This window comes from Argiope bruennichi, chromosome 8 (assembly GCF_947563725.1).
Source record: "Argiope bruennichi chromosome 8, qqArgBrue1.1, whole genome shotgun sequence".
Classification (NCBI taxonomy): domain Eukaryota; kingdom Metazoa; phylum Arthropoda; class Arachnida; order Araneae; family Araneidae; genus Argiope; species Argiope bruennichi.
Genome location: NC_079158.1, coordinates 14,741,116 through 14,767,454, shown reverse-complemented (window position 1 = coordinate 14,767,454; position 26,339 = coordinate 14,741,116). Strand labels below are relative to the sequence as shown.

The 26,339-nt window shown below is 27.5% G+C and overlaps 1 protein-coding gene across 2 annotated transcripts in view; it reads left to right on the top strand.

Annotated features, from left to right (window-relative positions):
* The window catches only part of LOC129980502 (neuroglobin-like), a 224,005-nt gene extending 207,586 nt beyond the window's left edge, over positions 1 to 16,419 (top strand). For both annotated transcript variants that reach the window (XM_056090832.1, XM_056090831.1), the window contains one exon: positions 15,050 to 16,419. In XM_056090832.1, the coding sequence (XP_055946807.1) occupies positions 15,050 to 15,217 (168 nt within the window). In that variant the 3' untranslated portion in view covers positions 15,218 to 16,419. The remainder of the gene's footprint in view (positions 1 to 15,049) is intronic.
* Positions 16,420 to 26,339: the final 9,920 nt, after the last annotated feature.

Below are 26,339 nucleotides of genomic sequence, written 5' to 3'. Positions count from 1 at the left end.
ATGCTTAGTTATGTATTGGTTAAATAATTTTTAACAAATGATAACTATTTATAAGAAATAAACATTAAAAATAAGCTACACAATCGCCAAAAATCTTTCACCCGTCTGTAGTAAATTGGAAAAAGAAAATTCAGAGATAGATTGTCTCTTATCTTGAAAAAAGGGAAGAAAATTATCTTTCGTGTCAGGATCATCTATTTCCCTTTCACTTCAGCTATTAGATGAAGATATTGCTTGGGAGAGAAATCTCACCCAGTAGTTGGACCAAAAGAGGATCTTGGAGGGAAGACGTCGTCAAGAAAATAAATTTTGTTTGTTTTACTTTCTTTTGTAGAGACACCGAAAGTCATTTAAAACGAGATTTCTTGTTGTTTATACATATGAGAAAGCAGAAACTAGTGTAAAATTCAACTTGTAAGGTGGAAAAAAGAGACGTTTTATTTCAATGAAAATTGTGTCGTTCAAATAATTTTCTGCGTTATTTTAAGTCTTAGTAACAAGTGCCTTAATAAGGACGCTTGAGAAATTCGAAGTTACAAAGAATGTTTTGTATTAAATAAAGCCTCTATTGAATCACGGAAAAATAGAAGGGAAAGAATGTTTTGACTTGTCATAAGTTTCAGGATTCGGATATTGCAAGATGACTAGTTATTAAAGGAACAAAAACTTCTTTTTTTTTCTAAACAAATGGTAGAACTATATAATATTTTCTCCAGCTTCATTATGCTGTGAAATCAAATGATTGTCGGCATTCTGGCCTAGGAATACGTCGTCTTCCCCGTGATCTGGGCGTATCGGGTTCGTGTACCAGTAGGACGTAGTTGTTCTTCCTCTGTGTTCAATCTGTGAGGTATGTAAAAATGGGTTGTGCAAACTATTGTATGAGTCATCTTTTTATTCGCCTAGAAGTCAGACTTCTGCCCTCGAGTGTTCTGGGGTCTTTACCCTCAAAAGCTACTGCACCCCCTTATCGCGGTAACGCGGACACGGCATCATCCATTGAATGATTCAGTTTTCTTTTTTAACAATTGCTCATTCTCATGTTATTAGAAAACATTCAAAATTATAACAAATGAGAGAGATATAGAAAATGAATATTTCAGTTTACTTAAGTATAACTCTAATTCATCTTCTTAAAAAATTTCTGTTTTATCATTATTATGTATACTAATAACATTTTCATTACTAAGCGATTCAGATTAAAATAATTTCGGAATTCACTTTCACGTAACACGAATCCATGCTCAAGTACCAATAACTGAGAGCCTTATTCGCAAATCGATTGCTTGATTTTTAATAAAAACATTTCTTTCGATTCCATTATATTTTAGTTATGTCTATGATTTCTGAAATATCTGAGGGAATATTTTTTTTTCTGATGATTTTAAGAAACAAATAACAAAAAGTATGAATGAATTATCAAGTAAAGTTACTTAATCAGCAATGCATTGAAAAAAAATCAAGAAACACTGCTTTCAGAATTGATAATTCCATATCATATATATGACATTTCTTTAAAATGCAGTTTAAATAATAGCTTTTACATTTATTTCCAAGTCACAATTTCGATATAATTTGCTAATCTATCCATGGATGTCACACTAATATATACAGTTGCCTTGAAAACACTTAGCTAAAGAATTCAGAAATAGCGCAATGCACCGAATTTTCCTCTCTTTAACGCATTTTTTCCTTTTGAATAAATTTTCCAAATGACTCTCTGAATAATTTACTGCTACCATCAATTACTGTCAAAATAATGGTGCTCAATTTTCTTGAAGCATAGAGCTCATTTTAAAACATTTACTTGACATGTTTTCACATTAGAAAATGAATGCAACTTCGATAAAAGGTGTTGTTTATCTTTCGTTGATTATGACAAAAATTTACAACTTTGGTAACATAAAATATAGTTTTTATATAATTATAAAATTGAATAATAATGAATCAATATTTTGTATGTAATTGTTCTCATTGAGATTCTTCTATATGTATAAATAAGTTATAGAAACTTATTACCAGATTACTTCATGCACTTTGAGGAAATTTCAGCAGATTAATGTTTGCATCAGATATTATGTTTGGCTAAATCATTTCTCAGACTTAAAATTCCTTTTAAAAATTAATTGTGCCCCCCATTACTATCTGCTTGTCAGTGCGTTTACGTTAACGCTGTAATATACATATAATGATTTCGAACAATGATTTTCAGATATATGAGCGGATTCGTTTTTTTAAAAAAACTTGACACATTTTTAGTAAATGAATGATTGTTTTAGAAATGTGAATCTTATTCAGATGTAAATGGTAATATTTTGCATTAAGTTTTTAACAATTTTGTGACCATAAGTTTTACAGAAATAAATATAAATCCATTACATGAATAGTAAAATGGATGGATAGTGAAAACGGGTGGATAAATGGACAAGAAAAAAAAATTATTCTTGTAAGCAGAGTTGATCTCTTCTGATTTCAGTTATATATTCAAAGAATAGTAGTCTCCAAAATATCATTTTCATGGAATTTGTTCTAAAATTATTCATGTTTAAATACAAAATCATGTAAGAAAGAAGATAAATGCGACAATATAAAAAAGCAATTTCAGTATTATTTTTCTGGATGCTAATTCAGAACATGAAGTTGCAAAATATATAGATGGAATTATAGTTTTTATCTGAAATCATAAACTTCCTTTATCTTCGCGTGCGTATTTTAAAACAAGCAAAGCATTACTAGTTGATAAAACTAATTCTATGGCAAAAATACTGTTCTTGACAGGTCAATTTCCAGGGATTTAACTTTAAAAATTTCTGCCAGGAAAATAGAAACGCTTCAGAAGTTATTTAGTTGACGGGCGATGTTATCTGATGGGAAAATATTCGAAGTTAGCTTAAAATTTAATTCAATAAATTGATCGAAAATATGTAATTCCATTCATAATGGAGTATTTTTTTTCAGTTTATCTTCAAAGACTTCAACGGATTACTTGAATATGTTATTGACTATATGAAACGAACTTTGAGTACATGGATATATAGACAAAATGTTATATTTAAATTATTAGACAAAATAATTTATTATCTTTAAAGTATATACTTATCGGTTAAAGGATCTAAATACGTTGGATTGCTTACTCGAGTATATACTTACTCAATCATTTTTCACGACAATCAAATGTACCAATGGTCATCATTGCTGTGGTAAGCAGTTGTGTTTTTTGAACTATTAAGGTTACAAAGTTTTGACGAAATTCAGTTAATAAATGATTGTTCCATAAGTAATCTGACTGTAAATGAGCGATTCCTTATTAAATTTGTTTTAATTTCCAAAAAATCCACATTAGTAGTTAATTTCTGGTACCAGAGTTACGTTTCGGAACAAGAAATTAGAAAATGTGGCAAAAAATTCCAGTGAATATATATCGCATAATTCTGAACATGAACCTGGATTTTAGGTTATTTCGGTAAAGTTTGGAGACGGTAAAATCATCGTATATGCGTCCTATTCTTATTACCATGGTACAAAAATAAGATTCAAGCAGCAATATCTTACATGTAACGAAATGTTAATCAAACTGAGATAAAATTAACCAAATGCAAAACATTTTATAGCATCAGAAATGGGACATTCATGATTGAAATAGACTCTTACTCTTACCTCCAGCTTTTCATTATTTATTTATTTTTTTTTCATTAGAAAATATATTTTTCTCGTAAGAAATATCTTAATTATTTAGTATTCACAAACTGGTTTAAGTAAATATTAGTTATTCTAGAACAGATTTTGTTAAATTCCCAATTAACGTAAGACGATCCGAGATATCGCTACGATTTCTTCCCGAAATTAGTTTTCATTTAAATTTTATAAATAAAAAAATATTTATACTAATTTTAGTTTTTTATTTAATTTTAAAAGTAAATGAATATTTCATTTTAGATGCAGATTGAGAGAATATTTAAAATATTTATTAAATTTTTAATTGTTCCTTGAAATAATTACAATTTTGTGGATTAGTATCTACTAAACCGACAACTTAACGGGTATAATTGAAGAAAAAAAAATTAAAAAATCTCTCTTGATTGATTAATCTAAGTTCTTCATCGCTATAAAAAAATCTGATCACGATTGTTGTCAATATAGCTTATGTGATTTTATAGATAATATAATAAAAATAATTATACTAATTAAAAATATCAGAAAATGCATTGTTTTCCATCATTTTTTAAACAAAAATACCGTATGTTATATTTTATATTTCCACCATCAAAAGAATCTTTGTTATTTTGAATTTTGAAAGAATATTAAAATTGTCCTGCGTTAATGAAGATTATCGCAGGATATTGTTGATATACTTTCAACTTTTTCTGTATTTGACCACATGTATGTTTGAAAGGGCTGGAAAGAAAATTGTGTCACGTAAACAAAATTCCAGAATATACATGAAATGTAAAAAATTTGAATGTGAATATAATACACAACTTTTTAAACACATTCAATATGCATAACTTCAGTTTTATTAAGTGAATTATATATAAAGTAATTGTTAAATCCCACTTGCTTAATCTAAAGAAAGAGGGTTTATTCAGTCAAATACAAGGGACATTCAGAAACTTCCTTTTTCAATTTCTGCAGTGAAAGTACTGGATTCGTAAATACACATATTCGCGTACACTTTGCTGGTTCATGAACGAAAAGTAGAAATCATTTTTAGATCGTTGAGTAGTGCAACGGCTGCATGTTGAACATTTAAAATATTTTTTTTTAATTAAATCCCACCGTATGCAAGTTATGTTCTGTCATTCGCCTTTTTAATTCTCGGAAGGATAAACCAAATAAAATTCACAAATAAATTTGTGAAGTTTTTGAACAAAACCCGTTGATTAATTCGATGGTTAGAAGAGAGGTGCGAAGTTTCAATGCAGAATGCGAAAATGTTCACGATCAGGAAAGAATTTAGTAGCGGTCGCTGGTGGATGAGGATTTCTTCGAAATGGATCATGGTGATTGATTGATTGATTGATTGATGCTGATTTATTGAAGAGGTTTAAGAATTGAAAACTCCTGATTATGATATTATCAACGTATTTTTCTAAATTTTCCTATTATCTTCTTCATTACCGAAGATCACATCTTTCTGCGACAACAGTATATAAAATATCGTGTCCTCTTAAGGTGACTGTTTCAAATAGGGTGAAAATTATGTTGAGAACTAGCTTAAGAATTGTATTATATTATGGAATAAAAATACATTTCTAATAATCGTTTTCTTTGTTTTAATTGCTTAACAGAACTTTGTTTCTGAATACCACCTCTCCTAAAATTCAATGTTTATTGTTTGCCTTTGTTGCAACTGTTCCAAAAAAGCATTTCGCATGTTTATTTTAGTTCCATCCTTGAGAAAATATTTGTTTTATCCAATTTTTTTTTTAAATCCATGGAAATTTACACAAAATACCATCCGTTTTCATGCAAGGTCATTTCAATGTGAAGCAGAAAATATGAAACTTTTAAAGCATTTACGAAAATGTTAAATTCTCAATGTCGACTTCCAATTTTATCACCAAATAAAAAATATTTCAGGCTAGCTTTTCAACGGACCACAGAACTCTAGTGGTTTGAAACTCCAGTAAAATTCAAGACCACTGCATCCTTGTGGAGCTGCTGAGTGTTTAATTCGCAAAAGAAGCTCTAGTTTTAAGTTTCAAGTTTCAAGAGTGCATTATGATTGTCACAGTGTTCTCACATAGAAGTATATATAAAACATTTGTAGCGGATGTATTTTACTAATTTTTTTTGTAAGGAAAATTATTTTACATAAAAGAAAAGTTGTTTTGAAAATCCAAAGTTGCCACTTTGTTTTTTATGTCATAAAAAAGAATAATTCATGTTAAGGATCTTAACAATGAAATAAGCAAAATAAATAAAGTAATAAGAAACAAAGAACTTACGTGAATGTAATCTCTATCATTCTATTTGAAATTCAGAGCTATTTACATATTTATCAAAATATTTTGAAATTGAAACGGCAAGTGAATCACTTGAAAATTTATATGAGTAAATACATTATATGCACAGATAATTCTGATATTATATTGGTTAGTTTAGATTTAAATTCCGGTCCGTTTTAATAATCAAGCATAAAATATTAACTTAAATGTTTGAAAATTTCTATTTACCATGAATAAGAACTTTAACATACTCATCGATTTCAGACCTCTAAATGAAGAAACAGTTTAAATTTTTAAAGTCCAAATAAGAATGCAGGAAGTTAATAAACGTCATTTACGAATGAAATATAAAATAAATAAGTCATGATTCTTTAGACATTCTGATTTCAAGCTTTTCGTTTGTCAATATTCTTATTTAATGAAATAAATAATAATTTTATAAAAGATAGGAATTTAATTAAATAATTCTTATTTTATAAATATTTAATGAAAAAAATAGACACAATTTAAAATAAAAGAGAGTTACTAATTCGAAACTGATATTAAAAAAGATAAAAGAAATACTGCTAACTTATCAGATTAAACTTTTAAAGACAGTAGATTAAATATTTTCAAATAAACATCCTGTTTTGTTCAAAGAAGACAGGAAATTGCACGAAGTCATTCGAAAGAACATGAAAAAAAAAAAAGAAGAAAAGAATAAGTTGCAAATTTCTTCAAATTCTTCTGAAATTTAATTTTGTGTCTTCTCCTGACTCTTCAGACAAAGTATTTCATTATTTAACAAGGACGTATCTCTTCAGACAAGATTTAACGACATTTAGAAGAGCGGAGGGGATACGTTTCTTAATATCGTGTAACTGGAGCGTTCAAGAACTTAAAAAGATGTCCCTGGAATGAAAGACACATGTCTAACGAAAAACTTAATATAATTTGCTTCCAGCTAAAAAGATCGCTTTGTTCAATGAATTGCTTTTATCTACTTCAATTGAAAAACGCTTGATGTGATGTAATTTCTATTCAATTGCATGTGAAGTTTTTCTTTTATGAAACTTATTTTTATATTTGGATTTCTGAGCAAGGATTACGAAAAATATTTTTGAAATTCGTGAATGAGACGGATGTTAAAGAAACAGACGAAATAAGATGCTTTTTTAAAGATTAGGTTACATATTTAAAAGTTTTGTCATTTGAGGAATTCGTACATGAGGTGGAAGTTATAAAACATCGAATTAATAAAGTATACCTTAAAATAAGGACAAGTTTACACATCTAAAGTTTCGCCATTTGCAGCCTTATGAATTTAATTTTTCTTTAAAAATTGAAGAAGAACATTTTTACAATCGAATATGATTTAAATTCAGTGACCTTAAAATTTTTTTTTGAAAATTTAAAGTTTAAAGAAAAAACATTTGTATCGTACATTTTAGTTAAGTATTACCATTTATTTTTCTTAAAAAATTAATTCCTTAAATCTGTTTTCTATTTTCTTTTTAACCAGTATCTGTTCTACACAATTGTGATGTAATGTTGCTCGTTTATAATTGCATTACAAACTAGTGTCTATAAATTAAGGAATAAATATAAAATGAAACTGTTATTACATTTCTTGGAACAGTAATATGTGAGTGAACTGAAGTAAATTGAAACAGTTGCCATGTGCGAGAATGGTGTTACTGAAAATAAATATGCAATATTTTACATTATATAACAGGGACACAAGGCAAACCAGGGATAAAAAGTGAAGTCAGAAATTTAATAAAGTAAATGTTAGTATGTATTATATGCATGAATTTTCTTTTTACAGCAAACGATATGAATTAAAGAACCAATTTAGATTATTTTATTATTGCAAGAATTACGACTAAATTAGAAGAAGACCAAAATGTGTTGTTAATTTTGTTTAGTTGCCAAAAACGCTCTTGAGATTCGATGGTAAATATTTCATGAAACTGGAACAGTTAGTTGAAAATTTATCAGAAAAGTCTTCGGCATGGTGCGTGATCTCTACCAATTGTTATTGATAATTCTTGACTTAAATTCGACCAAACCTTTTAAAGAAGTTTTGAGGAGTAAATTTAGAAAGAAATACACGGTCTTCTCTTTAAAATCAGTTATTTTTCCAATATTTCACATAAGTGCAATTACGTATGCGTTTATCAAACTTTTCATGAAAAAATTTCAAATTTAAAACTGGATCAGAGGTTATTATCAATATTTCCTAGTCTCTAAGCAATGTTAGTGATTTTTTTTATTTTTCCATTGTTCTTTAGTTTGGGTATTTTGTGTCTGAAATAGTTCTTTTAGAATGCGTATATAAATGCGTATATGCCTCCCTTAAATGCGTATATGCCTCAGAAAAAAACCATAATGTTTTCAAAAATATAGCAAAATTTGAAAGTATTATTTACATGTAGTTTTGATTTATATGAGTACAAAATTAAGGAAACTGCTGACTTTAATAAGGAACTACTGGTGATTGAATTTTTAATTTTAGTCTAATATAACAGTGGTCATTTCACTGATTACAGAAATATAGGTTTGAAATAGTTTGTATAGGTTTGAAAAAAATGGAAAGTTTATAAATTATCTTTTAACAATGAATCTAACAAGAGCTCCTATAATAGAAAAATGCCTCTTGTCTTTTTCACTAAATATGTTCACTTCAAATGTCATTATGAATAGAACCCATTCTATTCATTACACTAGAATAGTATGAATTTTATACAATAGTTACAAACATTATACATCTGTTAAACATTTAAAATTGGCCTTTACCAAATAGCATTAATCTTTAGAAGCTATTTATCATCCAAAATATCATATTTTTTTCAGATTTCCACAACATTCACAATTTTGTGAAAATTTTATTTTTAACATATTTACATGAAAATAAATTTCATTTTTATTATTACATGAAAATAAATTTCATTTTTATTATTACATGAAAATAAATTTCATTTTTATTATTAAACTAGTGTTTATATATTATACCAATATTTGATTGATCTTATTCAGTATATTTTTTATATGTACCGATTTTTGATTATGAACTTCGAAAATTTTCGAATCACAACTCATTCCATTTGCCATTACAAACGAATACTTTTAGAAACAAATATTTTTTACCGTTTTATAATTGAAATAAGTCCTTCATTCTATAGGTTGTTCTTTTTATGTAAGGTATTAAATTTTATTTGTGAAAAAAATTCCCTTTATTTACAACTGAAATTTCGACAATTGTCATTGTCGTGAACGTCTCAGCTCCCTTAAATAAAATGTTTACAAAAAGGACAAGAGAATGGTTTTTATCATTCTTGAAAAAATAATTACATTAAATAAATAAGATTACTTTTGATTTACTGATATTTTGTCATTTCCAGAATAACATTTTAAATGCAATTAATTAAAAAATTAAGTTAGTATCCCTCATAAGATATTAAAATTTGTCTATGTATATACACGTCTTAATAATATTGCACTGTAAATGACATTGATTTAGATTAAGCTCTGGTTCCAGATTAAAATATTTAACATTAGTTTGATACATCGATTTAGATTAGTGTTTTTTTAATTAGAGACTTGTTAATTAGCTTATTAAAATTTCTTTACAATAGTAAAATAAATTAGCATTTCTTCCCGTATTTTATAAAGTTTATTATGTCAATTCTCATTTAAAACACCTGCAGTAAATTAAATGGCATTTAAAGTCTGCATGAGAACTTTTATCATTAGTGTCTGTTCTCATTTGGATTGTTCTGACAACTCAGATCGCCCAACCGACAGATTTGCATTTTGTGGACCAGAAAATTATTAGAGAATGGCATTTAAAGTCTGCATGAGAACTTTTATCATTAGCGTCTGTTCTCATTTGGATTGTTCTGACAACTTAGATCGCCCAACCGACAGATTTGCATTTTGTGGACCAGAAAATTATTAGAGAATGGCATTTAAAGTCTGCATGAGAACTTTTATCATTAGCGTCTGTTCTCATTTGGATTGTTCTGACAACTCAGATCGCCCAACTGACAGATGTGCATTTTGTGGACCAGAAAATTATTAGAGAATGGCATTTTTGTACTTTATTGTTCAATTTAGCTTTTCGGAATAAATTTCATGCTGAGAACGATTGTTAAGAAAATTTTTTCTTTATACATTTGAAATGAAATTTAATGCTAATCAAGAACTATATTAGTTTTTAAAAAGATTATTAAATTCAAATGAAAGAATTTTCATATTTACGTGATTTTGGAAATCTCTAATATATGTCATAAAAAAGTTCTTACGTCTGAATTTTATTTCTTTCTTAATTAATTGTAATATATTTTTGATTTATTTTTTCCGAGAAAAAATTATGATGCATCCTGTATAAATTTATCTATATTTAAACTTCAAGAACAATCCCACTTTGCATTTAATAAATTAATTGCTAACTTTTCTATTTACTGCTTCTTTTTTTTTCAGCCTTTGATGTTGCTTGCTTATTTAATACAAGCGACAATTTTTAATTAATTATTAATTATATATATTGAATTCCATACGCTCTTTCTATTAGATCTTCAAATTCGAGAACATAGATTTTTATGATTATTGCCATTACTTCACTTTATATAAGAGATGCAATTTAAAATAATTCTTCTGAAAGTGCTGGTGGCATTTATTGCAATTTTTAAGGACAGAATAGGCTGATGTAACAGATATTTGCTTTTTATAAATTTGCCATTAAGTTAATATACTCATTTTTGCAAATTTCACTGAAAAATGTATTTAAGGGAGGGAGGAATTTTGTTAGTTAGGCATTCATAAGCTTATTTTTTCTTTTCTTATATCATTAATTAGAAAAAAAATTGAGTCATATTGATTAGTCAATCATATTTCAAATTTTTCAAATAAGGTAAAAATTTAATTATCCGAAGCGTAGTCATACAATTCTTCTTTATCTCAACTGATTTTGATTGAAAAAAAAGAAAGGTGGCAGCATTTGTAATGAATAATAGAAGTATTTTCAATGGCCAAGATTTTTCCCAACTTAAAGAGCTTATATTTACGTACTAAAATAGGGTTCATGCGTATAGCTTAATTTAAAGTAATTTTAATTAATATGTATATAATAATGTAATTTGATTCTTGATTTACTTTCCATTAAAATCTTACAATACTTGAATTTTTTACAATTTTCATTTATTAAATTTAATTTCCAAAGCAAAACGTCAGTTTTTAATAGCTTGACGTCTTTTATAATTCATTTTAAAACTTTAATTATTCATTCGAATTTCCAGATATCCAAACTTAATTGGAATTTTACACTATATAATTCAGTAGAATTGAAATTTCAAGATTTTACTTTACTTTTTATTGCCATTGGTTTTCGAAAATTCTTAAAATAAAAATTTTATCAGTATATCATTTTGCACTATGTAAATTCTACTTCCCGAAATTCTCGTTATGATAATAATGAGGAAAAAAAAATAAAGCTGCAATAATCTTAGATATTTTATTTAATTTATAAATGATACTTCATGAAAGTACGATATGTGTCTAATTTTAATCGTGTATCCTTATTTTGATCTTTACTTAGCAGATTCGGCATAAACTTATGTAAGTTTTCAATAAGATTTCAAAAGCAGTCACGTAATCTTTAATTAATTCTTTGAGGATTTGAAAAATTAATCCTCTCATAATTGCCATATTTAACGACTGGGAAAATTATTCAGATAAAATAAATTATTGTGTCTAGTTATATATAATCTCTTATACAAAATGTTGCTTTTCTACAAATGTTTGATTCCCCTTCATTATTTAAAATATATTCCATCATTAAATAAATTCTTACAATATGTTTCAGGGGGGGGGGGTACTGTTTTCCTTGATTAAAAATGCATACACTACTGATTAAACTATAAGCAAAATCACACTTTTCAACTCTTTGATATGCCTTGATAGTGATGGAAACAAGAAAAGAACCATCAAATAACACGAACTACACTTCATTCACATATTCAATTATAAAGCCTGAGGCACAAACTTTGGATATCATCTTCTAATTTTTCATCGAATTGGTATCTAATGATTCACCTGCTGCTTATTCTGTGATCTCTACGGCAATCAGTACATTTTCTATTGCATCCTGCCTTTTTCACAGTTTAGAGTGTCAATTGAAACTAGAATCTAAATGCATGAGAAAATATCAGACTAACTCCGATGTTTAAATACATTTTTAAAACTTTGCATTAAAATGATTAGGAAATAATTAATTTTAAAAATTAGTATGCATTGAATTTATTATATAGCATTATAGTAGATAGTAGTGCATAATTTTGCACACATATTATTGGAATAAAGCAAACAATTACATTTTTAATCTCGTACCAGTCCATTAGGCACATTTTCGCATCATTTCTAGAAGTAATTAAAATAATAATCATGATAATAACTGTTGAAATTACATTTATCCAATACACAAATGAATGAAAATGTCACAGAAAGAGATTGCCATTTTATTTGAAATGCATTTTATTGAAAATGATTATAATATACATAACAAAACGTGCGAGACATAGAGGCTATAAATATTTATCTTTATTTAATCGTTTCATATTTCTTCATATTCGAGGTAAAATAACAGTAATTTATATAATTATATCAGAGCTGCCCATGTTTTTATTTCGGAATGTTCTATAAGAAATTGAGAGAATATTTCACATTAACGTTTTATATCTGTTACCGTTAAAATATGAAATCCGTTATTTTATAGAATACCTAGTTATTCTATGAAATAACTGATCGTGTCCGTTAAAGTGTAATACTCTCTTGTATTTCATGGTTTAACTAGTTATTTCATAGAATAACGATCTGCAGCCCGTTAAAGTGTAAATTAATCTATATCATATATCTCGCACGATAAGAAATATCGCTCCTGTCGGTTGCTACAGCTCAAAGTTTAGGTACTGGTCAGGGATTTAAAAAATGTTCGTGTAAAACCCAGTATGTCAACAAAAATTTTTTTTGTTTTAGAAATAATGTTCTTTGTGACATTTTAGTAATCATTGTTGTAACAAATGATTTTATGGTACGTTTCCATAAATACCATTTATACGCTGCATAAATTAGATATATTGCTTCTTTTTCATTCTAATTGTCTATCATTAGTTTAATTTAATTTTAGATCAATTGTTTATTTTACACTTTAATTGTCTCTCATTAGTTAATTTATAGAATACCTAGTTAAAGCGTCAAATTAATAACATATTACACACTTTAACGGATACGATCAGTTATTTCATAGAATAACTAGGTATTCTATGAAATAACTGCATTATATACTTTAACGGTAACATATCGACTTCACCAGAATGATAGAAACCTTGAAATACTTTCTTCAACGAAGTATCGCCAACATTCTTAATCCTCTGTCAATACTATTGTAGGTTGGGTTGCATTCAGTCTTTGTATTTTCATTAGAAACAAGGCAGAAAGAGGTGGATTTTATATAACTATGTTAATGGTATTGGCTTCGTTTCCTCATCATCCAGAAGGTAGAAACCTTAATTCATTTCGTTAGACGAAGAATCGCCTGGAATCACAATCTTCAGTTAATGCTGTTGTAGACTGAATTACATTCAAAGACGTGTGTGTGTGTGCGTGTGCGCTTTATATTAGACAGATGCAGGGAGAGGGGAATTTTGTCATTACTTGTTTTCCAAAATTATGTGAAAAGATTAATTTCCTTTTTATGGCTACTTATTTTTGAATTCATTCTTTACATTATTGCTTTTTACCATTTCAAGTACTTGGAAACAGAAAGTCCATTAATATAATGCCCATGCTGGAGCTTGCTTTTAAATATTATGTTGATGCAGCTGTTGTAAAAAGTCACTCAATATTTATTTTTTTTCCATTAAAGGCCAAAAAGTGTTTATTAAGTACAAAATTCTATTTAGGATGAAAATAGTTCCAAAGAAATTTGAAGCCATTTTGTCCATTGATAGAAACAGACTTAAATATCGCTCCAATCCATCCAAAAATCAGCACTACAGCTGCAATTTCGTAAAAATCTAAACTCAGATACATAAGTAGTTTTATGAACCAGTAAAAGAGGCTCCAGCTTCCAACCTCACGTCTGGCTCTATTGAATTCCATTTCCGTGTTCAAATAGATGTATTTATCTTCAATAAAATCACGAATAAATCGAGTTTAATAATCAGAATTGTATTCAATATGCAGTAAAAAAAACTCCAAACGCATTTTTCAGTAACGAAGTACAAAATGTGAGAAACAATATCTAATAACAAAAATGAATTTTATGAACAATGAAATGTTGCATTGTTTGTTCATTGAACAATGGCATTTAATAAATATTGTCTTGTCAACAATGCATTTTTAAAGAATGCTGTTTGCAGTGTCATATTTTATTGAGTTTTTTTCAGAGTTTATTTATGGCAAAAAGAAATTTGTAATTATTAATATGAAAATTACTTTATAATTGTATGCTTAATGCGAAATTAATTACAAATTATGGATTCTGGACAGAATAAAACATTCTGAACATTATGATGTCAGAGGAGTAAATAAATTTTACTTAATGAAGCCCTAAATGTAGACATGGTGATATGGTTATTAATGTCTGATTTACTTGAAAATTTTTACCATAATGTATTCGATGTTGCTTTCCCTTTCCGTTTTTATAAGCATTAACCCTCCAGCTGCTTATCCGCAGATTAGCAATCAGTCCATTTTCTATTGCATCCCGCGTTTAGAGTGTTTATTTTTATGATTACACATTTTTATTAAACCATATTATTATCGTTTAAAATATAGTATCATTTCACTTCATTTGAAAAATATTCGAACTTATTTGCAAATAAAAATTACGCATCTAAATAGTGCGTAATTTTAAAATTGCGCAGACAGAATGTTAATGTTTTGGAAATTATTTAGTAATGAAAACTACCCAAATAATTTGTGATCATCTTATAAGTACATCTTAATCATACCTTATTTATTTTACAGATGAATGCTTAATAATTTAGTGAAATTATTACCTTTTTAACATAATCTGGTAAATCAGCCTCTCTTTTTCAAAGCCTTTTCTTCCTTTCCAGCTGATTGGGCCCCAGTTTGTGTACGCAGTGAAGCCCTCGCTCAAGGAGCATTGGAACGATGAGGTAGAAGAAGCTTGGATACAACTTTTCAAATATATGGCCAGCATCATGAAGAAGGCGATGCTTGAGACCAATAACTGCCAGGAGAAGAACTCGACCAAGTCCTAAAGGAAGCTGCCAGGGCTTCATTCAAAAAGCTTTTACACGTGGAGTGTTATCACAGCACCATAAAGCTTGGACTAGCAAGTCCATTTACACAGATTGTCTTATTTTCATTTCAAATGAACCAGACTTTTCATTACATTTCAATTTTGGTTTGCAAAGCTTTAATGCACTTAAGGATTCTACTGTAATCATATCTGGAAAAACTATTCCATTGTTTTTGTTGGATTAAAATCGCGAGTGTGTATATATATGTTGTGTAATCTCAAGTTGGACTAGTTCTGGTTATGCTTGGAAATTATTTTCGTCATCAATGGTTATATCTACTAGATATATAAAGATTGTTTCATTTGAAATGTTCACGGACATTATAAAGCTTTAGTTTACATTTCGAAACTATATTTTAGTATAAACATTCTCATGCATGTTGCGTTATTATTAATTTACTTTAGCTATTTTAGGGAAAAACCTTCATGTTTTATAATAATTTTAATTAATTGATTTTATGCAATTTAACATCAACTTACATAATATGTATTAACAGATTTTTAAACCGATATCGTAGGTATGAGTGATTATTGCATGTAATCTCTTAGAAATCGAGAATGCTATATTTCTGAATTCAAAAAATGGAATTACTTAATATAGGCGAATGATACGTGAAATTGGCTTTTTTTAAAGCAATACAAATGAAATATGAAAGAAAATATTATTGAAGAATGTGGTTTAAAAGAAGGGGACAAAACCCATTATGAAATTCCGACAAATTCCTTTTTGTCCCAGGTATCAAAAATTTTTTTAAATAAAATCAGAATTATGGATAAAAAATTAAAATATGGAAGATTAAAGAAGAAGATTAAATTTGATTTTTTTTTAAATTTGGAAGATTAAATTGCCATTTTACAAAGGCTCTTTAACTAACTTCAACCACATTATATGTCATCTGATGCCTATCGAAAAATGAAAAATAAATGCTTTGGAATATATTTGAATGAAAAAAACTTCAAGACAAATCAAAAACAAATTCCTCCATAATTAGGTTTAATGTTTCTATGGAAGAATGCTAAAGAGATGCGATTGAACATTTCCCATTTCCAAAAAAAAATATCGCTTTATTTCTACTTTTTAATCTTTTATAAAGCGCTAGAAAAAGAACAACCGAATATTAAAACGTCAAAAAGATGCAGAGCTTCCAGTTTGTATACTAAAACGAGTGCTAATTTTTTATTTATATTTCCAATATTTTTAATGATGTTTTTAATATTTTATATTTATAATTTAGTAATTAATATTTATTTAGTTTTAAGAAAGAATAAAACCGATTAATTATTATTGATGGTTTGAAAGTCTTAATTCTTTTTAAAGTAAAACTAAAAACTGAATTTTAAGTTGAATTAGAGAAATCTTTATTAAATTATTCCACAGTGCAGTAACATTTCAATGCCGAACGATTCTGCCATTTTCTTATATTTAAAAAAAACATGTTTCCAATTTAATTTAAAATTCAAATTTTAAAGTTGGAGACAAAAAATTAGAGGGAGATCCCAATATAATTGACAGAATTTTTATAATAGTATGAGTTATATGCTGATCAAAATTTGAAGGTTAAAGTATTTTGCTAAAGAAGCTAAACCATGCGGTTTTAAATAATTCAAGACTTTTGAAGTTAAATAAATTTGACTCTCTATTGTCATAGATCTATGTTAGTTCATTGGTTGATACATCTTTGTTACAAAACGCTCAAGATATCCGGTTGAAGACAATAAAATAATTTCATTTAAATAAATTATGCCTTTTTTACAGTAAAGAGATATGTATTAAGGCATCAATAATGACAAATATATTTAATATTGTTGAATAAAAGTAGAACTCTTTTTTAAATATTACTGGCAATTCGTAGCATTTCAGTTTCTTGAAACTATCAAAAAGCTCTGTTAGTCTCTGATCCTTCATAAATACACAGTCGAATCGTAATGACTACCTATCTAATAGCTAGAGCATCTACTTTTTAAGGTCAAAACACCAATTAAAGGGCGAGGCGTGGACTCGGTGTGGGCTTGGGAAGTGGTAACTGGCACCTGTGACCTTGAAAACAGCATAGAATCATTTAACTTGAAGATTTCGAAAAGGAGGATTTTTCCGTCTCATATGTCGATCCAGATGTTTCCGCGAATTTTTACAGGGATTAAGATCTGGAGATTTCGGTGGGCCGGGCAGTAACTGGAACTCTTCCTAATGCTCCTCAAATCATGCACTATCAATTTTGGACGCATGACATGTAGCATTATCCTGTTGAAACACACCATCTTTCGCAAGATACACAGTTCGTGTAAGGTCACAGCTATGTTTATGTCAACCTGCGTGGTGATCATAATATTGTTAATTGACTACAGATTAATGTTATTGGCTTTTAAAGGTGTTTTTTTTTTTTTTACTGATTCATATCTAACAGTTTTTATAAAAATCGCTTCAAGGAGAATTGTAATGAATGCATTAATAAAACAAAATTAAGGAACTGCTAGAACAGCGCTAAAATATTTAAGGATATACCAATGATATGTATTGATGCGAAATGTTATTCATAAATATTGCAATCAAAATATGTGTGCATATTTATTTATTCAACGCTATTATTTTGATGCTTGTAAATTTAGACTACAGCAATTTATTATAATAACATTTTGAAAACGTTTTGTGATTGAAAGTACAAAGCACAGAAAAAAAAAGGCCTGCCCATCTGAATTTATAGAATTTGAAGATATAAGCAAAATGGCCATAGGAATTCCATGACAAAGATTTTTTTAATAAAATTACTACTGTATGTGTATAGCAATGTCATTTCTTGAGTATATTATCCTGGAGAATAAAATCTAAATTTGCCACTCGTATTGTATTAACACAAGAAGGGTTTCCTTGCTAAGAGGTGGTTGTCTGCCAATATTTTCCACAACCGCTTAGTCACTGTTTTAGTAATTTTAAAACTACAAGCAACATTCTCTATATGAATGTCCATTTACTAATTTACTCACAAGATTTCCATTATTAAAGCCGGCTATACTTATGCGCATACCACGTGTCTTTTTTTCACATTGACCTGCTTCACCTATTATTCATCTTATGTGACTTGCATGCTTGTCACGTTATTCAAGCGATTTGCATATTAATCCGTAAATCAGTAGAACTTATTTCATATATCTAGCTATTATGTCAGTTTTCTTTGGTCACACACCATTTATTACGTAAAAAAAATAAGCATTTCATATCATTTGATTTACAAAACCAATGTGTGTAAATACATTATGCCTTTATTACAAAGTCTCTGGTGGGATTTTATTATTCAGATAATGATTGTAAGTACACCTTTCTTATAATTTGAATTATCATCTCTGGCGAGGAGATACCTGAAGCAACAATGTTTCGACCTTGCTGAAAAATACGAAGCTTAGTACTAATTCATACTTTTAAAATGATCATAATAATTTAAACATGTAATTATATACACATGAATATATGATATTTGAGTATAATATTAGTCTTGGTCAAACCATATTTCCGAAGATGGAAAATATTTAGCTATTTTTATTTAAGGAATTTTTTTAGAGTAGCAACATTTTTTCTTATTTTCTTGGGTTAGCTTCATAAAGCCATTATATCTGTTGCAACTAGAACAATACAAGAAATCTTCCTTCATGCTAAGTACACCAATCTTACAGAATACTTTAGAAAAATAAATTTAATTAGCGCTGTTGTATTTATACAAACATTCCGCTGGTACGGAAGTAACTTTTCCATTGACTTTTTTTAAGAAATCATTATTTTTTAATATATATTTTTTTCTAAACAAAACTTTGGCACAAATGGATTTTTTCATAAGTTACAATTTTCTTCGATCCTATTTCATTAACAAAATCCCACGTAACACCAAATTTGAATGTTGCCATAAATCTTTTAGCACCAACATTCATGACTTATTGATAAAAAGATTTGATATGTTTTTACCTCATATCCTGATAACGAAATAGAATTGATTTATGATCTTAATATTTGTATATGAGTATCAGTTTTCTGCAGCAAAAATGATCAAAGGAATGAACTCAAATATAAAGATTTCAAAATATTTGAATTCCTAAATAGAAATTTTTAATAGATTTTTCTTAGGATTACTGATTAATTTTCATATGTGCAGTAAGCAAGTAATAGTTGCAAGCTTATTTTATTGCACATTATTTGATGAATTTCTTTTAAACATTTTGGTCCATCAAATAAAAGAATGAATAATTTGTTCAATATTATTTTTAGACGAGCTATTAATTGGTTGCAAGGTTAAATAAAAGCTACAGAATACATAAAAAAATCTTATTTAATATTTGTAAATGGTTGTTTCATATAGAAATTCTCTTTGTTACAATATATCTTTCTTTTAATAAATTAGATTTATTTTTGAATAATAGTATATTATTGATGTATTTACAATAATGTGTTATTGAATGATATAACCACTGTTCTTGTATGAGAAATAAATGTTAAATTTATTTCAGCGTTTTAAATGTGTCAGTCTCTTTTCCAACAATGTCATGATGAAAGAAAGTTTAAATATTGTTTATTAATAAACTAATCTATATTATTAAAATGTTTCTGCAACAACAATTTTAAAAACAAGCTATGAGCTAATTCCATTAATTGAAGAATTAATTAATTGAAGAAAAATAATATCCACTCAGAAATCAAAATCTCATCAGTAATGTAGGGAATATATTATAATGAGTGTTTTCCCATTTAAGGTTTCAAAGCAAGAGAAATAAATTACATTTTCCTTGTCCATACATTTAAAACTATGAAAAATAATCATAATCACGAAATAATCATTTCTGAGAAACATTAAAATACAGGCGTGACTATTTTTCATGTGAAAAAGAAAAGTACATATCTTTCATTTGAAATATACCACAATACTAAAATTGGTATTTTAAAGGACAGATATTTTGAATTGGTCTAGTTAATCTCATCAACACTTTTATTCCCGATAGAAAGCCTTTAAAATTCTCCCTCTGATTACCGATTTTTGAAAATCACTATTGAGACGCAATATTCGTGAACAAGTAAAAATGCTTTTAGGCGAAGCGAGCAACTGTTAAAATATATTGCACGATAAAAACATAATACAATTTCAAATTGTATTTGTACTAGTAAAAGACAAAACCATAGGCCCTCGAAAAATATGGTAGATGCAGCAGACAATAGCCTGACTTTCAACCAGCGGGGTTTATTAAAATTGAAACTACTATTCTTCCAAGGGAAAAAATGATGCGAGAATTTTGAAACTATAGCACACTTCCAAGTTTTAATATATATTAGAATTTAGAGTGCACAAGTCGATAGACAGAGATCCACAAAATTTTAACTATTAAACTGTAATTTCAAGTTATAAGTGCAAATGAACAGCCTATAATATAATCCCCGTTATTAAACAACTGATAAAAGAGTGACAGTGACTCTAAAATTCTGTACAAAAGTAACAAACAACTAACTATCTATTCTATATACTTCACTTCGGTCGCTTTTAAATGGAATTTAACTTTAAATCGAAGGCTTTTAAAATCGAGTCTTTTTAAATGGAATCGAAAGAAAATTATAACAATTATATATGCCATTTTTATACACATCTTACTAATCTTTGAAGTTCCGAATTTTCTTTAACACGATTCTTTGCATTACGGCCATATGCTATTCTTAGATACCGGTACCATTAAAAATGAAAGGAAATCGCATAAAAATGCTTATACATAAACATTTATTATATGGATAAATATATACTGCAGGTACAAGAATCGGCTTATTGTTGTATTTGCTACAGTTATTTCAAGTTACATTGAAATTTTCTACAAATTTATAATCATTATAAATCCGTAGTGGCATTTATGAATTTTTGTTAGATAATACCCATTTTCATATGACTATGTTCATATGAAGTTACTTCTTTCACTTCTCTGTAATGCCCGCTTTCCATAGGCAATGATTTGTGCTTTGTCCATCATATAAATTTTTACCAATGGCATTTAAACTATACATTCGTTTTCATGGAATCACTTGTAGAGTGTCATGAAATGCAAAGTCCCTTGAAACTAGCAGAACTGAAATAAATCAGTCATTGACATGCAAACTTCGTCATTACTTTCGTATTTCTCGTGTACATACTATTTTTTAGCGAATGTGAAAACCTCAAGAGCATTAGATTTTCAGAAATTTTCCTGTGACTGACAGAATAGGAGAGGAATTCAATTATCAATGATAATAAGTGAAAAGAAAAGTTAATTTTAAAGAAAGAATACTAACAAAATCTTACTTATTCATTTCATACAATTGAGTATTAATTATTAATGTTTGTACAGTACTCCATTTTAAAATCCAATTATTTCCTGGGTTACCTGAAAGTTCTTGGGATAAAAACCCATCAGTAGTAATCAAAATCGATTCACTCGAAACTCTTTCAACCGATATTACATTAAAATATAAATTGGTGTTGAGACAAATAATCGATGCCTTTTTCAATACATGAGCACATACATTAGGAATCTGTATTTTAACTGCTAGGATTTTCAATATACTTAAAATAACAATCAGGCGAATGATTTTTTAAATTCTTAAAATAGTAATGAGGAATCGAGCTATTTCGCGTCAAAATAAATTCAATCTTGGCTCTAAAATTTTATAAGCATATTATATGTAATGATTTTTCTTAATCTAATTTAAATCCGAATTTATTTCCTGTTGTTATTTTAAATTAGCTTATATTACTTTATTCTAAAAAATATTCTTATTTCTTTATCCTAACTCCTCCTATTTATTTAATTACTTCTCACACACGTTTTAAAAGTTGATATCCTTTCAGGGTAGGGATAAAATTTCCTAACACCCACAATACTCCTTCCAAAGGTACCTAAGATTTCATTTCCTGAATCGGTAACTATTAAAGAAATCCCTACATGAATCTCTCAGTAAAAGAAGCGAGAGAAAAAATTAGCACACATTCGCTCTTCTGTCTCGTTTCGAACGGACATACACTATTTTTGTCCCCCTGTATAAATCATACACTCACATGAAAAAAAAATTGAATTTAACTCCAAATTTGTCTTTTCCCACTCATCTGCAAAAATATGTAACATATCTGTTTATAAAATTTTAATTTATAAACAGTATTATTTAATATTTTTTTCACTACAAATGAATGGAGTTTTTCCAAATCAATGTAATACTCTGTTCGTTATGTTATTTATAAATTATAATAAATAATCCCTTTGTTATGCTAAAATTTACCTAGATGACTATAAGAAGTATTTAAAGTACTTAAACTTGTTTATAGCAGTTTTACAGAGACACCTATGTTTCTTACAGTTCAAACAATATCAAATCATTTACATCAGATAATAGCAAAAGTTGCAATGACCGTAATAAAGAAATGAAACTCCATATATAAACAAGAGATATGATTGAAATTTCAAAATGTCAATTTAAAATAAAATCAGATCAAAAGAAATTGAATAATTATAGCAATCACTATATAAAAGCAAATTTATCTCAAACAAACATTTTTCATGCAGAGTTACGAAGCAACTCTTTCTCATTATAAGACACATTTGATTGAAATAAATTACAATTATATGAAATTATATTTCCTATCATTACAGCTAGAATAATGCGGTTTTACACCCTTACCCGATTTATTTTCCACGACCATTATCTTGTAATGATATTTCATGTATAATTTAGCATAAAAGTCGTTGAAATTTATTTATGACACGAATGTGAAATCCATACCTTTAATAATCACGAATTCCATGTTCGATGTCTGACTTTTCCATTAATTTATATCCAATAAATATTTATGAGATATTTTATTCAGTAGCCATAGATAGAGTGTTGCTGCGAGGATTTCTGTTTCTGTCATTTGGTATTTGCATTATAGATACATACAAATGGACACTATATTGACGTGATTGATATTCTGTTTGAACAGATAGGATCCATGTTACACTCGGCAACAAAGCAAAATAATTTCCTACCATGCATTTTTTCACTGCATTCAAAATATATGACTTACTTCAAGACTCTTCTGGTAGAATTTTAAATAAAATAATAATTAAACTTAAAAATATATTTCTTTTTTAACCTGTCCGTTTACAGCATATTTACTTCGATCAGAGACATCTAAAGCTGCTTATTAATTACTAAGCTTATGTATATAAAAAACTGAGTTATGGTATTTAAGAGGGTTAAATATCTATAATGCAATAATTTTAAAAAATTTCATTAGAGAAATAAAGACGCCTATAAATTCCTAATACTTAAAATTTATTACGGTTGGTTTTAAAATCCAGAAACAAGCTTATGGAAGCTTGGAAATATGGAAAAAATCATTTTATTAAGGTATGAGGTTGTAAATGCAACCAGCGGGAATGGTACTAAAGTCGATATATTTAAGTCATTTGGTTTCTTGAGCTATCAATTTTACATGTTTCTGAAAGTACAAACCGTCTAATGTTTAACACCTTGCTAGATATAGCTCTATATTGGATAGGTGTCTAAACTATTATTATTAAATCTGTGTACCGAATTTTATCCATCTAGCTTTGTAGTTATCGTATTAATTTTATCATATCGTTCTTTTCAGCTGAAAGTTTGAATGCCTGAAATCGTTTTTACGCGACAATTTCGGAAAAATGATTTTTAACAAAACAAAATTCTAATCATACAAATTAGATAATCGTGCAAATTTTTACTGTATTTTAGCAATTTAAAAAAAAAACATTTGTTGTGTAATATCCAACAATAGATAATATTATAGCTCAAATTCAAACCATTTTAATCATTGCATTAAATATTTGATCACTAGGTTTTAACAATAGAAAAAAATCAAAAGGAACAGGATTCTTTTTTAATATCAATATAGTTTAGAAGACAAAAAAGTGCAATTGCAAAACTGTGAATTTAAAAAGTTACATGAAAAGAGCGCATTTACGTTTTTTAACAGTGCTATGATGCGATAGGACTGATCTGAATTAGAAGGATTCAAGAATACAATGAACAAAATATTTAAGATTATTAAAAATAATACGACTTTAATATGACAGTGCCATGGAATCATAAACATGAAGTTATTTCTAAACGATTTAACTGAAATTAAATATAACCAATATTACCGGCAATCATCTGGTCTAAAAAGACGACTAATTTAAAATATTCGTTTTGCCGTTATTATGTAAAGTAGATTATTTAAGATTTTCAAAAACTGTAATCTTTTAAACACATATTGTCGTAAATCTGAATTCAGTAAATTATTTTCAACTCCAAAATATTTTTAAAGCATTATATATTTAATAAATAACAGGCATTGTAATAATATTTTACAAATGATGTTAATGCAAGTAGCATGACTGACCATTTACATTATTTATTAAAAGAATGTATATACAGTTTAATTAACTGAACTATTATTTACTTTATTCATCAATGACTTAGAACTGAAAAATTTCAAAGCAAGAGAAAACTCAAGATAGTATCATTTTATATAAAAAAGATATTCTAATAAATAAAAGAATGGCAATTATTTATATAGTTACAAAAAGAGAAACCCAATCTAGCAATGTTTCTCAAATTCATTTTCTACGAATTGAAAACATATCAACGAACATTTTTTTTTATCATTCATGTTAAATATCGTTTAATGACAAAAAAAACTATTATCGCTCAAAAGTTATTATTTCTTCAAATGATTGCTTATTTATACAACTTTTATTCGTTGCTATATAGTAAATTTTAACATTTTGCTGATTTATCTATTCAGATCAATAATTAATTGATACAAGAAATTTTACTTTCAAATTTTTAAAATTTAGGTGGAAATCTATCAAAAATGATTCTAAAATCTTACTCAAAAATATAAAATTTCGTATTTTGAAATATTTCTATCATTCAAATCATTTTGAAATTTACCGAAATATTCCTCTATGTTTTATAGAATTCATCTTTAAAATATCAGCTGATAGAAAAAAATATTCACCAGAAAATATTTTTCTTATTTATTTCTTTACGCTGAAATTTTGTGTCCTATTTGTCTTTCGAAATTGTAATCTATGATCCATATCATCCAAGAAACATTGGCATGAAAATATTATAGCATATTGGCAATAACAAAATTGGAAAACTCTTTAACTCATTACTGCTTATTTGACTCATACATTTTCTTTTATTAATTTTAAATTGCTACCTGCATTATTATTTCTGCTTGAACATCACCTTAACCGTGAACATTTTAACAGAATATATGAAAAGAATATTTAACAGCACATTTTTTATTTTCTTCAATATCGATTATATTTATTCTTTTCCTCTAAGATATTTTTACATATTCAATGCTTTTCGGCAATTGTTTAAAATATATATTTTATTATAGTTAAAACGATGAAAACACTCTACTTAAACAAGTATATTTTTCAATATGAATTAAATTTTACAAAGCTAACATTTATATTTAATATGGATATCATAAATACTCAAATTCCATGATATTATATGTATCAAAATAATAAAATGTAATATAATAAATACTTCTATGAATAATTACGATTTTAATTTCGTTTTAGACATCAAAAGGCATCGCTTTCCAAATTTAAAAAGTTTTCTGAATCATTTTATTGATTCTGATGATAAAAGAAATGTTATTTTAAACGTTGTTTCTTTTTAGTCGTTAATAAAATAGGGACATAAATAGTTGTTATCTATCATCAACATCTTAATGTACAAAAACTATTATGTAAATTACACATTCTGAATAAAGAATGAAGATGAATTAGAGATTAATGAAATAATGACAATAACGATTCAGAAACAATTTGCTTTTACTTGAAAAGCAACGATTGATTGATTTCACGAGATTACGATTTAATTAAATTGAAATGATTTTGAAAGCTTTCAAAATTTACTGGAAACTGAAAAGTTTGCTTTAAAATTCTAGAAAAATGGTAATTGTTCTCATTGAAAACTAATAAATTTCGCATTAAGAATAAGTAATCCATTCAGAAAAGATAAGGAACTCCTTTGGTTGGGACGTTTGAATTAATTAAACCATTAA